Source organism: Eucyclogobius newberryi, unplaced genomic scaffold, assembly GCF_026437365.1.
Source record: "Eucyclogobius newberryi isolate DKJ021-1_F unplaced genomic scaffold, fEucNew1.0.hap1 SCAF_19, whole genome shotgun sequence".
Taxonomy (NCBI): domain Eukaryota; kingdom Metazoa; phylum Chordata; class Actinopteri; order Gobiiformes; family Gobiidae; genus Eucyclogobius; species Eucyclogobius newberryi.
Window position 1 is genome coordinate 16,367,178 of NW_027315823.1, and position 16,358 is coordinate 16,383,535.

At 40.2% G+C, this 16,358-nt stretch overlaps 1 protein-coding gene across 1 annotated transcript; it reads right to left on the bottom strand.

Moving 5' to 3' along the window:
* Positions 1-9,133: 9,133 nt before the first annotated feature.
* ppp4r2b (protein phosphatase 4, regulatory subunit 2b) lies at positions 9,134-16,115 on the bottom strand. The gene is made up of 9 exons (XM_072451894.1): positions 15,962-16,115; positions 15,238-15,319; positions 14,850-15,020; positions 14,565-14,658; positions 14,446-14,483; positions 14,280-14,354; positions 12,534-12,665; positions 12,167-12,456; positions 9,134-10,462 (listed from the first exon to the last, which is right to left on the bottom strand). The coding sequence occupies exons 1-9, from the start codon at positions 15,996-15,998 to the stop codon at positions 10,086-10,088; spliced, it is 1,296 nt and encodes a 431-aa protein (XP_072307995.1). The 5' UTR covers positions 15,999-16,115; the 3' UTR covers positions 9,134-10,085.
* Between the last annotated feature and the right edge of the window lie 243 nt (positions 16,116-16,358).

Here is a 16,358-nt window from a genome sequence, read left to right on the forward strand (position 1 = left end):
TGCCTGGTATTACTTGAACGGGACACGGCGGAGAATACCAGGTGCAGCAGTAGAAGACACTTCACCCACATTACCTAGTACGAATATGATGTGCATGTGTGTTAGATAAGGTAAGAGATAAGAGAACTGCGGTTCATGAGCAAGACCACACCTTTCTTATACCAGCCTCGGTCACCATTTGACTGTTCTCTCGACACACACCCCTCTCCCTACCACATAATCTACTTCTTTTTTTTTTTTTTTTTTTCAACTTCCAGTCTCCTAAAGGGCGGGATCCTGAATTGGCTAGGCAGATCACCAATATAAAGCCCAGTCTCTCCCGCCACCTTCGTCCTTCATAGTTCAAGCTTGCTACAGAATTTCAGTGTCTCTCATTTCAATAAATTACCGGTATTATGGTTTGCATTTACTGTATTTGTTGTGGCGTGGTCCTTGCTAATGAAAAGTAGCTTACCACCACTAAGTATAAAGTGAAGAAATAATGCAATGTCGAGTAATCTGGATGGCCTGACTTGTCCTGCACTTTATCAATCCAATGCATTATTAAAAGTTAGAATTATTATCGTTATTATTATTAAAAAATGACCTTGTTAAAGCACTGCATAGCTATAGAAAATAGCAATAATTGTAATGTTGGTTTCAAAGAAAGACAAACATGAAAGAAAGACACCTGGAATGACCCAAGTATAATATCCAAAAGATAGACCTTTGGAAAGAAAAGCTCCATAAATAAAACACATCATAATGAGGAAGAACAGGCCCAAAACTTTAATTTCATTTCATATTATTACACAACGTAATTTGTAGATTTGCATCTTTTGAGTTGAGTTGTGTTTGTTTTATTCTTTTGGCCCTTTTTGCTGTTATGCGAGTTTGCTCATGGCTACCGATCTCAACATAATAATTGGAACTCCAATAGCTTACAACTGGTTGTGTTTAATACTACCCTGTTGATGAATACATTGATTGGCCCCTGATGAGGAGCTCCACTCTGCAGCCATACAGCACCTGAACACAAACATGGGGCATCTTAAACCTTGCCTCTGTCTACTCAACAACAAACTAGATGGCGTTTTGCTCTTTATTTGTTAGAACTAATGATAAAATTAGATGCCACCATTGTCCACCCTGCTAAACATTTAAACCAATCACTCCAATCTCCACAATCTCCAATCTCTACTAGAGTGGTCTCATCATCATCATCATCATCATCATCTCTAACAAGGTGGCATGCCAAGGCAAGGAAGCACACTATGTAGAAAATATGTATTCTGTGATGTTAAGTCCTTCAGATTGGAAAAAATATTGGAGTGAAATGAGTCAGAATCCGGACGACCACCGAGTCCTTATTTCCCCTGAGTACCAAGAGCGACCTCCAGAGATTTCCCAAAATGAGTATCCAGTTACCATTGAATAGCCAAAAACACACACTTTTTCCAGTTTTCTCCAAATCTTTCTTTCTTGATGATAAAAAAAAAAAAAAAAACTGTGGCACAATCCATGGGAAACAGCTCGCTAAAATGCTTTGGTTTCTGAGGTTGTGACAAGAATAATTAAAAATCAACAATGTCCAGAAATCACTGTAAATCTCCTACATCAGCTTCAATAAAATCATTAGGTGGCCATACCAACTTGTCAAAGCCTGAACTTGTCAGATCTTGGATGCTAAGTATGGATGGGCTTGGCTGGTACTTGGACCACTGGAACACCAGGTGCCACAGGGGGGCAGTAGAGCATACTTCACCCACCTGCCTCCAGTGTCCAAGGATGCTGGAGTATGAATGAGAGTGTGTTGTGAGAGTGAATGTGGAACAACTGATGCAAATGAGCCCATGGCTACAATCCGGCCTGTTTACAGCATGTGTTTCATGAATGTTCATTAACATGCTCTGTTCCCACCAAATAAACCAACAATTGTGATGATGAAATGGCATAAACCCAATAAACATCAATAATGGTTTCAGCTCATTCCTGGACACGTGGATTGAAGAATGATTGGACCTAAACTCTGATCATTACAAAGACCGTGAGAACACTTGAGACAGTGAAGCCATCGTAGATCGCTGCAGAAAGAATACTGCATATTAGAAAGTAAAACTACAGTTGCATGACTAAAAACTTACTCAATTATGAGTACAAGTACTTTTGCCAAATCTGTATTTAAGTAAAAGTAAAAAGTATGCAAGAAAAACAGTTCTCAGAGTACTACTTACTTGTTACTATTAAACATGGTTTCATTATAATTTTAGAGCAGTATTTTGTACAAAACCTGATTAAAATATACAGTTTAAAGCTGAGTGAAATAGTTTTAAATGGTAATCCTCATTCTTTGAGCTTTGGCCAATCAGAGCAGGTGATGCAGCGATGTTTTGTGTGGGACAGAGGTGAGACAGCTGAACTTTGGGATGATTGAGGCTGTACATGCTACTCATGGTCATTTTAAATGTAACTAATTGCAATTACATTGCTAAAATTACACTCACAAGTTCAAGTACACATTTAAAAAATCTACTCAATTACAGTGATGTGAGTGTTTGTAGTTAGTTATTTGCCTCCCTGGTGTTTGGTCTGTGGTCCTGGAAGGCTCTTCTACAAACCAGCTGATTTTCCTGTTTCCTTCAGTTAAAGAGTTTGTTTTAGCCTTCACCCTCCTCATTTGCTGGGCCAGAACATCCACTTGATCCACTACCTCAACCATAGCAAAGTATCGATTGGAGCTGTAGGAACTCTTGGCCAGCAAAACCATATTTTTAAAAAAGTGTCCATAATGTCAACTTCATTTGTGACTGTGAATAAAGACATTTAACACAAACGTTGGGTGGATTCCCTTTGCATTTCCACATTTCCACCTCAGGAATGTTGCTGATTTGAATGCCAAACACAGATGAATGTCTTTATTTCACCCTGGCCCTGGTCTTGTTAGCTTCAAAGGCCCTTGTAGGTTGTGTTTGGTTTATGACCTGGTGGAGCCATAACTCAAGCAGGCTGGTTCCTCCCACAAACCCTCTTCCATTCTGCAGCTTGGCTTTTTGGCCCACATCACTAGCACTTTGATGGCTCCCACTCCAAAGATTTATTGGTTGTCGGCTAATTTTCCCATTATACACATTCCAAGTGAGCAAGAAGTCAACAATAGAACTAGCCTAAAGCCGGCGTTATTTACGACAACCATCAAGTGTCACTTTGCAATGGGAATTGTCTAGAATTTGATAACCAACTAAATCGCAAAAGCCTATTATCAATAGCACAGTTGCTTTACAAATATCTTCCTTTAATGAGTCTGCGAATGTGGCATTTCATTTAGTAAAATGTTCCAAATAAATGATACTGTGAAATTGAACTTGCCACAAATACACAAATACACAAAGAGACACAAATACTATACTTTCAACTCTTATGCTTTCTAAGTGCATCAAGCAAGTCAACAGTAAAAAAAAATGTACACATTTACGGGGTTTTTTAAATTATTTGAGCTCTCGTGCCAAAACGACCAGATTAATTTAAAAAACAGCTCTTATGGGGGTGTTTTAAGGTTTTAAAGATTTATTTTATAACTAATTTTAATAATATGCACCATGTATCCCTTACAAACCAATTATTTCTGCATTCAATTAATTTTTGTTCCTTGTTGGACACCAAAAGATTTAGCGCCAGAGTCAATAAGTTAAATTCACACTTTTCATATTGTGGTCTGTCTGTGTGTTCATTTTGAATGAAGAGTCAGAGAAAGGTTTATTGCCATTGTCAGTAAACATAGGAAGTTGTGTCAGTGTTAAGGTGTAACATACAACATACAACTATGAATGATAATAATAGTAAAGCATATCAAGTTGCTAGACAGGGAAAAGAATAGTTTGCACACACAGTTTTATGTTACCGGTGTTTTATTTTGAATCTGTCCACCAATTAGAAAACTACCTTTAAAAAGGCATTAGTTATTAATTCCATTGAATAAGAGTTTCTCCTGAGTGGCTGATTCATACGCTCTGCTGCAGTGAGCCCTTTGAGGCGCTCTACTGCTCGCTAACACAGTCTATGTCATTGCACCTTTATTAAGCTCTCATTCACACCTTTTAAAAACAGTTCAAATAGCCAATCACCTCTCAGGAAATGGTCTCTAGAGCACAGTTCAGATCTGAACAGTGCCGTGCAGGGCCATTATACTAGCAAAGGACTATTATCCCCCGTTTCTCTGTTTTTGAATGAGGCTAAATGATGAATTTGGGGATTTTATTGGTCAGAGAAGTGAATAATGAATGCACTGGATATGTTGCTCATCTAGTTTATTATGCTGGTATTTAATAGTGATGGTACAATACACTGCTAAATTATTATTACTTTTGTGTGTTAGATTGTACATGTTAGCACAGAGCACTTTAATTAGAGTGAACGTTCATGAAAGGGGCTGTACCTGGACGGCGTGTGGCGTTAAAAGTAGGTCAGCCACACCTATTCATTGGTGTTGAGTGTGGCCCAGGTGTGTTGTGGGTGTTGTACCCCTGCGTGCCTCAAATGTGTTATTCTGAACCGTGGACTTAATAAAAGTTGCAAAACGGAATGTATCGGCGTATCATTCAAGGGTGCAACAGATACAACGTAAAGTTTTATGTGGATGTTTACAAGGAAAGTAAAGATTAGACAACATGAGGTAGTGGTAGTGGTAGTCATAGCAGAAAGAGACTCAACAAGAGGCCAAAATATCCTTCCTTGGTCTTATTTTTTTATTTTATTTTAAATGCTCCAAATGTTGTTTCTCTTTAGCTGGATAGTAATCATCACTTGCCCTCCACACTTCTCAGTATGTAACAGCTTTCAGAAGATTGTCAAAACACTGTCTGCCCTGATGCGACTCTATAGCAGAGAAGTGGAACTCCCGTAGTGCACTTCTCGCCCACACACTGAGCGCCATGTTAACTCTACCTTTTTCTCACAACATCACATCACTTCACATTTCTCCGCCATGTCTCCAGTATGTCTCCTCCAGTATGTCTCCTCCAGTATGTCTCCAGTATGTCTCCTCCAGTATGTCTCCTCCAGTATGTCTCCAGTATGTCTCCTCCAGTATGTCTCCTCCAGTATGTCTCCAGTATGTCTCCTCCAGTATGTCTCCAGTATGTCTCCTCCAGTATGTCTCCTCCAGTATGTCTCCTCCAGTATGTCTCCTCCAGTATGTCTCCAGTATGTCTCCTCCAGTATGTCTCCTCCAGTATGTCTCCAGTATGTCTCCTCCAGTATGTCTCCTCCAGTATGTCTCCAGTATGTCTCCTCCAGTATGTCTCCAGTATGTCTCCTCCAGTATGTCTCCAGTATGTCTCCTCCAGTATGTCTCCAGTATGTCTCCTCCAGTATGTCTCCAGTATGTCTCCAGTATGTCTCCTCCAGTATGTCTCCAGTATGTCTTCAGTATGTCTCCTCCAGTATGTCTCCTCCAGTATGTCTCCAGTATGTCTCCTCCAGTATGTCTCCTCCAGTATGTCTCCTCCAGTATGTCTCCAGTATGTCTCCTCCAGTATGTCTCCAGTATGTCTCCTCCAGTATGTCTCCAGTATGTCTCCTCCAGTATGTCTCCAGTATGTCTCCAGTATGTCTCCTCCAGTATGTCTCCAGTATGTCTTCAGTATGTCTCCTCCAGTATGTCTCCTCCAGTATGTCTCCAGTATGTCTCCTCCAGTATGTCTCCTCCAGTATGTCTCCAGTATGTCTCCTCCAGTATGTCTCCTCCAGTATGTCTCCAGTATGTCTCCTCCAGTATGTCTCCAGTATGTCTCCAGTATGTCTCCTCCAGTATGTCTCCAGTATGTCTCCTCCAGTATGTCTCCAGTATGTCTCCTCCAGTATGTCTCCAGTATGTCTCCAGTATGTCTCCTCCAGTATGTCTCCAGTATGTCTTCAGTATGTCTCCTCCAGTATGTCTCCTCCAGTATGTCTCCAGTATGTCTCCTCCAGTATGTCTCCTCCAGTATGTCTCCTCCAGTATGTCTCCAGTATGTCTCCTCGAGTATGTCTCCAGTATGTCTCCAGTATGTCTCCTCCAGTATGTCTCCAGTATGTCTCCTCCAGTATGTCTCCAGTATGTCTCCTCCAGTATGTCTCCAGTATGTCTCCAGTATGTCTCCTCCAGTATGTCTCCAGTATGTCTCCAGTATGTCTCCTCCAGTATGTCTCCAGTATGTCTCCTCCAGTATGTCTCCTCCAGTATGTCTCCAGTATGTCTCCTCCAGTATGTCTCCTCCAGTATGTCTCCAGTATGTCTCCTCCAGTATGTCTCCAGTATGTCTCCTCCAGTATGTCTCCAGTATGTCTCCTCCAGTATGTCTCCAGTATGTCTCCTCCAGTATGTCTCCAGTATGTCTCCAGTATGTCTCCTCCAGTATGTCTCCAGTATGTCTTCAGTATGTCTCCTCCAGTATGTCTCCTCCAGTATGTCTCCAGTATGTCTCCTCCAGTATGTCTCCTCCAGTATGTCTCCAGTATGTCTCCTCCAGTATGTCTCCTCCAGTATGTCTCCAGTATGTCTCCTCCAGTATGTCTCCAGTATGTCTCCAGTATGTCTCCTCCAGTATGTCTCCAGTATGTCTCCTCCAGTATGTCTCCAGTATGTCTCCTCCAGTATGTCTCCAGTATGTCTCCTCCAGTATGTCTCCAGTATGTCTCCAGTATGTCTCCTCCAGTATGTCTCCAGTATGTCTTCAGTATGTCTCCTCCAGTATGTCTCCTCCAGTATGTCTCCAGTATGTCTCCTCCAGTATGTCTCCTCCAGTATGTCTCCAGTATGTCTCCAGTATGTCTCCTCCAGTATGTCTCCAGTATGTCTCCTCGAGTATGTCTCCAGTATGTCTCCAGTATGTCTCCTCCAGTATGTCTCCAGTATGTCTCCTCCAGTATGTCTCCAGTATGTCTCCTCCAGTATGTCTCCAGTATGTCTCCAGTATGTCTCCTCCAGTATGTCTTCAGTATGTCTCCTCCAGTATGTCTCCTCCAGTATGTCTCCAGTATGTCTCCTCCAGTATGTCTCCTCCAGTATGTCTCCAGTATGTCTCCTCCAGTATGTCTCCTCCAGTATGTCTCCAGTATGTCTCCTCCAGTATGTCTCCAGTATGTCTCCTCCAGTATGTCTCCTCCAGTATGTCTCCAGTATGTCTCCAGTATGTCTCCTCCAGTATGTCTCCAGTATGTCTCCAGTATGTCTCCTCCAGTATGTCTCCAGTATGTCTCCAGTATGTCTCCTCCAGTATGTCTCCTCCAGTATGTCTCCAGTATGTCTCCAGTATGTCTACACTTTTACATCAGCTCAGTAACCTTCTCCACGTGGGGACGTAAGAGCAGAAGCTAGATTCTCAGCTTCTCCATTGCAAATAATAACTCAAAAAGTGTATATTATATTTTTTCATGACAGGTTAATCCAAAACATTCAGACTTTTTATTGCTAATTTACCTCATATTTACAGTAGAGCATACTGCCCCCTTCTATAACAGCTGATGCTCATGGTTTTAAAGAGGCGAGATGAACATGCGCAGCAGCCCACACTGAGGAGCAGACAAACGAGTGTGACTGGCATTTTAATTCACTGGCATAAAACAGAGTCAATTAGGTTAATTCAGAGGACTCTCAGTTTAAGTGTGCTTACTCTCATAGTCTGCTTTTATAGGGAACACTCTGCATTCTGATCTCAGCCAAGGCAAGATGAAACAGCGCCCCCTGTTGGACATTATGTATTTGTGTGAGACACTGAGAATGTAATTTCTAATAATAGCTCACAATTGTGGTCAAATTAACAACATTCTTTTTTTTTTTAATTGAACAATGTTTTTTTTTAAACATATATTTATTATAGCATGTTTGGTTTGGCAGTGATGTAATTTAAAGATGAATGCTTAATTGATATAGCCGCAAAGCAGGTCTACTCATTATATAGTAAAATTATCTTTCCAATTGTTGTAACTTGTTTTATAGCCCTAGAGTAGCATTATAAATTGTTTTGTGCTTTTTTAATAACAGAAAGGGAATTGTAAGTATAACATAAACTACACATCCTTCCTGGCACAGATAGGCTTAATTTTCTTTGCTTTAAATTATATAAACTGTTAAGTGTACACTGCTGTTAAATTGTGGATTATCAAAGTATACACCCATTTGAGGCATTTGGTCAGGAATTTGAAAAATGAATCATTGAAAAGCAACCAGTGGCCGGATTTAGGATTTAGACCCTTTAAATGGCTCTAGACACTTTATTACTCCCTTTGAGGTGCTTATTACACTCATTTTATATTTGATAACTAAAGCCGTCTTTCCATTCCCACAAAAGGAAGATAATTTACCTTAATTTGCCCCGCGCCGCTGCTGACTCATCACATTTCAGAGCCATCTCTAGAGGCAGGTGATGAACATGAAAAGCTGTGATTTCGTAGTCATTATACAGTAACACTCAACTATCTCCTTCAAGTGTCGGCTTCCCAAGTCATTTTAATGATAGATTTGTGTAATGCTGGTCGACCTTTACGCTTCATCATGTTCCAATAGTTCCATCATTAATGGGTTCATTTTATAATCATTTGGAGTCCAGTTGTGTGTAGAATCCCTTCTGAGCTGCCATTTGCTTCTTTAGAGAAGAAAGTTCAGTCTTTCATCATTTCCACAGGGAGTGTTGGTAAATTTCACTTCGCAGAAGTGAGACAGAATGTCAGAACACCAGAGATTTTGAGGCAAAAAGTTGTACCACTCTTCTGAAAATATATGGTTTAGATCTTGTGACACAATTTCTGGATTAGGGCTGAGACATTGAACAATAATATAGTTTATTGTAATAAAGAAAATAGACAATCGTTTGTGATTATTGCCAATAAAGAGAATAGTCATTATATCACCAGATTGTGCAGAAAAAGCTGAGGTTTTTCTTCAGATCATTGTTGTTCATAACTTTAAATAATAAAACTTATCACTATCCATCAACTTATTTCAGTTTGTTAATATTAAAACTAAGGTACCAACATTTCAATGTATAGGGTTAAATATTAAACATATTTGCAGTCATGTATGAGTTATTAGATCTTGTTGCTCTTTTATAGATCAATACATCAGGTGGTAATCAACCAAAAGTAGAAAATAATAAAATAAACACAGGTCTACCACACATAAAAATGTTAACATTTATTGCTGTTCCTGAATACTGCATTGAGACAAAAGCATTCAGAATATACACAGAAATTATACAATTATATAGCCTATGGTTTCACAAAGGCAGTGAACACATACTGTATTACAATCTACAAAAATCTACTTTACAGAAATTTAAAATTCTAAATATCAAAAGGTACAGCTGCAAAAACAGGTGTAGAACTGGAACCAGAAACAGCTCTTGAACATCTGTCAGTGAACAACATGGTGACATCACGATACAAAGAAAGCGGAAGTCATCTTTGTACTTACAGCTGGTTTTGGAAACGAGACAAAATAACCCAACAGAACAAAACATTGAAATTACTGTATAAATTATTGTGGTTTTCTGCATCCAAAATAGAGATTTTTTTCAGAGTACACCTCTAAAGATAGCAGTCATAATATTGAGAAAGAGAAAGAGGGGATGGTAGTGTACAAGCCGTGTTAAACTACAGCACTGTTTTACTGATGCTTGAGTGAAATGAATTGGCTCAAAATGAGTTCATAAACAAAGAGCGCCTGATGGCTTGGTTCTAACCCTTGTAGAAATTAGTGGGACTAAGGTGAAAGGGTAAAAAAAAACAATCAGAACACCACTGCATTGTTCCACCCAAACCACACTATTTATGAAAAAAGAAAATACAAAGGCCATATACCTCTCAAGGGAAAATGAATAAAAACACATTATAAAATCAATAAAAGATTCCAGTTTAAAAAAGGAATAATAATAATAAAAAAAAAGATACTTCAAATGAAAATAGATTGGTATGCCCACGTCAATGCTAGGTAGCCGTTCTGGAGGCGTGTCCACGAGCGGTAGGAGGAGGTGTTGTGTTCCAAGTGCAGGTGTCCTTTGACCAGAGACAGCCAGGCTGGACCGGAGGACAGGCTGGTTTAGGGTCACCGATGGCGGCAGGAGGCCTTCAGTCTAGTCCTGCTCCATGGGCTCCTCAGTGGTCCCAGTGTTGGAGGTGGTGCTCTCCATGGCTGTGTCTGTGGGGGCGTCGCTAGTGCTGCTAGAGGGAGCGAGCGTAACGTCTTCCCGGGTGGTATCTGTACTTTCCTCTATGCTACAGCTGCTCGCGCTGCTACTGCTGCTGCTGACGGGGTCGCTGGAGCCCTCTTCGCTGTCACGGCTCGACTCGGGGCTCTCCAGGACGCCGGCGGGGGCCTGCTGCTCTGTCTGGTCCATGTCGCTGGCCTCGTCCTGGGAGCCGCACGGTACCTCCCGCTCAGCCGCCTCCGCGTCCTGCCCTGGGCCCGCCACCGCTGGGCACGCTTCAGACTGAGTGCTGCTGGATGGTTCTGGAAAAGAGGGGAATGGTTGGCATAGAGAACAGCAATGAAGTCTAAAAATCTGTTTGGTCAATTTGGGCAACGCTGCTGTTCTTGCACCTGCTCCAAAGAAGCTACGGTTCAATATAAACCCACTTAAGTGTGAAACAAACTGTCAAGTTCTGTTGGTCTCTGGAGAGAAACTGCTGTATATGAAAGTATGTTCAGCACATTCACAAAGAACCTTGTGCACCAAAACAGTGCATTTCTAAATAAAGCATCAACAAGTATATTTAGACATGTAGTGTGCCAGTGCAACTCAAGCCCTTTGTTTACTACACACATTGTCTCGAGTGTTTTTGTTGTTGTTGATTGTTAAGTGCAGGACTGTAATGTATTATTTTTGAGTTGAATTTTAACTTATAACTGTACTGTCATTTTATTTTGTATAGGGGGATTTTTTTTTAATCTGTCCGGGGACTACAGTGTTCTGGCCACAATACACAATAGTTATTGACATTGCGGACATAACAACCACGATGATACAAAACTGCAAGTGCTGGATTATAGGCTGGGAAATATGGGAAAATGTTTTAATGAATTGTTAAATTGAATTAGATTTTTTTTCTCATATTGATCGATCTTGATTCAATTCAAATTATTTGGTCTTTCAAAAAGCAAAGTTATGATTTCCTGAACATAAACTATATGGACTTTTAATCTAATAAATAAACTAGGGCTGCAAAGATCACGAGTAAATAGTGTGATTTGATTACAATATTTTTGAATAGCTTTGAATATTATTTTTTTTGCCTAGATGATTTGTTTAATTTACATATTTAATTAAAAACATGTAAGACTTGAGGCGTGTTTTTGTTTTTTCCACTGGGACCTGCAGCAACTAAAGCACAACAGAGGAGAGAGCGGCGTGTTTTAAACTCAAGAGTGCGACCGGGAAGAGTTTTGTTGTGTGAAAGAGGGCGGTGTCCCGAGCACTAACCACCGCAACGAGTTCCATGCGCCCACCGGCCGCAGCACTCACGTCCTGGCCCCGCCACGGCGGACCCCCCGCTCCACACTTGCACTCCCCCGTGCTCCCTCACACAACAACTCTGCTTCCCAGTCACACTCGTACGTTTCAAACACTCCGGCCCTCTCTTCTGCAGCGCCTTGAAACAGCCGATACATCCATGGAAACAGCAGGACCGCGACATGTTATAATAATCTGTCGTCGCGGACTTTCTGTTTCACATCAAAGACCAAAGTGAACAGTACACGGAGTGAACGGCACACGGAGCAAACGCCGCAAAATGACAAAATGCAGAGCCACCGCTAAATGGTTTACAAAATTCACAATTTTTTTTTTACTCGATTAATTGAAGAATCAATAGATTACTCGGATTACTGAAATAATAGATAGCTGCAGCCCTAAAATAAGCAATATTATTCCTCCAAAGTTTGACCTCTGCTCAAAACCACAGGTTTTTTACTGAAAGAGGATCGACTGGATCTCTTGATTAAAAAATCCACCCAAATAATTGACAATTTCACATGACTCGATCTTGATCTGTCAATTAGTTAATACTTGATTAGTAATGTAATATTTAAATGATCATGAATGTATTCCTCAGAATAAAGCCTAAGGCATGCAGCAGGGACTTCCACCTTGTATTATCTAACAACATGCCAGTGTTAATCAAAATCAAGAACAGAATAATAAATGAAGAACAGTACCTTGGTCTTCTGTGGTGGCACTTGAGGCTTCTTTGTCTTTACTGTAATCCTTTTCGTCACCGTCTTGGACCATGGCCTCGGCTTCTTTAGAGAGACTCATGCTGTGTGACGGTCGTTGTGAATCCGTGTCTGGCTCGTCCTCTTCATCCTCGTCATCATCCTCGTCATCTTCATCTTTGCAGAATTTCAGTCTTTTTACCTCCTGATGCTCTGCCTCCATGTCCTCCTCTGTGTGCGGATGTTTGGTCTTTACTGGGCCCTCCAGAGGCTCTTCTGACCCTGAAACGTCACTAACACCAGCAACAAGACTGGATAAGAACTCGGAGCTCAAAACCAAACCAACACGGTTCAAGCATTGATCACTTACCTATTTTCTCCATCTCCTTCTATGAGGTCTTTATTGTCTGTGCTATCTGGCAGACCATTAGCTGAGAGTGAATTGGCAAGAGACAACTTTGGTCGGTTTAGTGGTCGGGGAGTTCCTGGGCCATTTACCTTCCTACAGGGAATGGGGGGAAAAAATGTAAAATAACCACACTCTAAATTGCAATCCAAAATGTTTCAATCTATATTTCATGAATTACAGTAGTATAGCTAAAAGCAAATTAGGGCATCAAAATACTGTCATTTGTAACTATTTTCCTATTAACATTTGTAACTATTTTAAAAATCCTCATGTATCAAAGCAAAAGAGACATCTGCAAACACCCGCTTCATTACACACAAGTTGTGTCCATCCAAAATAGTTACAATTTGCCCTGCAGAGCGCCACATGATTCACAAGTTGGGTATAAAGAAGTGGATCTACACATAACTAATGTCACAATACTAAAGGTAAAGCTCAATTTTGATACTTTGATTTAGCTTGAAACTAAAATTTGATTTCAATACAACAATAAAATACACTATTTTAGTCTTGTAGTAGAACTATTCAGTAAAGGTCAGTTTACTGACCTTTACTGAATCAAGGGGCCGGCCTGCCTTACAGGAACAAAAACCAAGTCCCCATGAGGTCAAGCCTATATTTTTAGATCTAAATCGTGAGTTAAGTTCATTCATGAGTTAAAATAGGTTTAGGTTAGGCAAGTAATGACTATGGTTAAGGTTACAATCAGTTCGTGGGAAATTAATGTACAACAGTGTATAATTTTGGAAAAAAAATAGTAAGTCAAAGTAAGAAATATCCTACTCATCAACTTTTGCTCTCCCCACTTTCCTCTTTGCTTTGTGCTGAAACACAAAGTAAAACTAAATGATACCGACTTAAGAGAAGCCGGTTAGTGTGTCCTTTATAATAAATGTGAAAAACATTTGTACAACCTGACCTCGCGTTTCTCTGCAATTAATCAAGGCTGGACACGCTCAAACCCTGTGTGTGTGTCCCTCTATGAAAAACCATCTGTTTCATTGTCTGAAAGTGGCACCATGTCCTGTGGCGCAGACCAGGGCTGATTGAATTAAAAATGTCCAGTATTCAATACTAGTACTAATTATCCTATCCATTATTTTTGACAAACGTACACAGATCATGGCAACCACATTTCACATGTTGATTATTTTCACACCGACAACCGCAAGACGGCGCTCTAGGCGACGCAGAAGAATAACGCTTCCTCTACCTCCGGAGTGGTTTAGAAGTGACACCGAAGAAGAAGAATTTAGTGATTTGGAGTAATACTGATGCTTTGGTAAACGTGTTAGCATGTTCTTTATGCTAGTTATATGAATAACTTAATATGTTACGTCAACATACTAGACACTTACGGCAGTTCGTTGTCTGTGCGTCATGTAGCTGAATGTGTTACGTTAGCATACGTAACACTATTCACCATGTTCTCTAATATGTTATTTTAATATTTATTATGATTAAATGTCTGTTCTCGGATTTTATCTAATACATTTCCCCAGTGCGACTTATACGCGTTTCCTCTTCTCTATTACGCATTTTTTGGCTGATGCGACTTATGCTACGGAGCGAATTGTAATCCGGAAAATACAGTTAAAGAGCAATTTCACGAAGTTGCATATTTGGGGCAGCACACCAGTAGCAAAAGTAAGATGTCAACAACAAAATCTATTCGTCAGCATAATCAAAGTCATACAGTCTTCCAACCTGTCTGTAAAAGAGGACGTGTTCCCTGGAAGCATGACACCATTCATTCTATTGACAGTACTGCAGCCATTTTTTCTGTAAAAACAACAAATTACAGTTAAAATGTTATAGGTGATCATCAGAGTAGAAATAATTTTAAAGAGGTACAATTATTTGAAACACTTACTCTGATGTTGGGTGAATACAGCTTACTACCATCACATTCTAGATGGATGAAATAAATAAATATTGAATGTGAAACTGATGCACTACAATCCTTTGGGAGCGATTCTGCTAAATCTTTACCTTTTCAACTCCTCGAAGGAATTTCTCTGTTCCTGTGTAGTTCCTTTTGGGTTCTGTAAGTAGCTCGCACAAGCGTTGGATCGTAAATGGAATTCTACAATGAAAATAAAGTATTTGTTTAACCCATGCCTTTAGTGACTATCGTACTTTTCGGACATTAAGCCAGATGGGACAATAAGGACAGCCGTAATGTGTTCTTTGCATGCTAATAATGCATCAATAAATGTAGAATAATCTTCACGTTGTAATAATTTCATCATATGGCCACGGCATAGAAATACCCACCCATTGTATCCTTCCACAATCTTCAGAATTCTCTCCTTCATGTCTTCAAATGCAATAGACTCCACGTTTGCATTTGCTGGGACTCTTTGCTCCGGCGCCGATGCTTTGAAATCATCCATCACCTTCTCCAATTTAAATAAGAAATAGTTCTTGAATTGAGACCACTGAACCCTAAACAGGAAGAAAATGTTTAGTGAGAAACTAATAACGAAAGAAGAATGCATTAAACATACAAACATTTTATTTTGACTAATAAAGGTTGGGTTATTGACAACAATTCAGAAATATTTATTAGGCATCCCCAGGTACACAATCGAGGGCACTATACGTCTTGAAATGACTTGAATGTTTGAGTTTTGTATGTGGTAGTAGGTAGTTATGCACTTACATGGTCTCTCCCGTCTTGGCAACATGACATAGAAACTGTTCGAGGATAGGACATGGTTCCTTTTTCGACTTTTTATCAAAGTCTGAAAAGAAAGTAAACAATGGTCAGTCAGTACACAGTGCACTCACTGGCCTGCATAGATTTTGATTCACTTCAAAGAATGGATTATGTAACTTGAATGTAGTTCCGATCTTGATGATTGTGTGCGATAACATGCGACTATGGCGATTTAAGGACAACACACACGCTGGTGATCAAATCCAAACACCCTAAGCTATTTACACCACACAATAAGACAGTTCGTGCTATGGTTTCATTTTGGTCTAGGCTAACATAGACTAGCATTAGCTAAACTGTAGCTTCATTGCTAAGCTAAGCATTGGACTGCATTTAAGAGCAAAGCCGGCAAAACTTGAGACAAGAAACAATGAGCGAAGCCTTACAAACAATATCCCGATAACCGTAGCACTTGTAAAATTGCTGTCGGACTACAAACATACAGAATAGCACTCATATTTGTTTTCTGTCGGGGCTAATTTGTTAGTCAAATGGCTAGGCATTTCCGTGAAACTGCGAGCACTAGCCTGCCTGTCTTGGCTATCACTTAGCAAATAGAGTTAGCATGTCATGCAGCCCATTTTACAACCACATAATAGCAATTGTAGAAAATAAACATCGTATAATACGTTTGAACATGAGCATATGGGTTTGAAACCGTAATGACCTCGGAGCGCCTCTTGAAGCGAATCAATTTCCATCATGTCGTTTCCCGGTGTCAGTGCAGTGATGTGAAAAGCAGACTAGCGGCTAACTGTTGCAGCTATGCTACAGTCCGCCTGGGCACGAGAGGGGGAGGGGTGCTTTAATATTGCGTCGTCACGTCAAAACGCACGTAACACGCCGGCAGAGCGCAGGGAAGACTTGGGAAGAAATCTGGAATAAAACATTTAGGCCTATTTCACGCTGGTAATTCTGTATTTTCCTGTTGTTATGAGTGACTGAGTAATGCATTACTTCTTTATTACTTCTTTATTGAGCTTATTTATTGTCTTGCCTACTTTTTGGAGATATTTTTCATGTAGTTGCTGCTGTTGCTTTTGTTATTCCTCTGTCTTGTAGGT

Bases quoted from the DNA above. Each gene is read 5' to 3' on its own strand.
- ppp4r2b (XM_072451894.1), bottom strand. From the start codon at position 15,998: ATGATGGAAATTGATTCGCTTCAAGAGGCGCTCCGAG. The intron at 15,021-15,237 runs GTAAGTGCATAA...CTTCCTGTTTAG, and splicing joins GCCAAGACGGGAGAGACCAT to GGTTCAGTGGTCTCAATTCA. The intron at 12,457-12,533 runs GTAAGTGATCAA...TGCTGGTGTTAG, and splicing joins GAAGGAGATGGAGAAAATAG to TGACGTTTCAGGGTCAGAAG.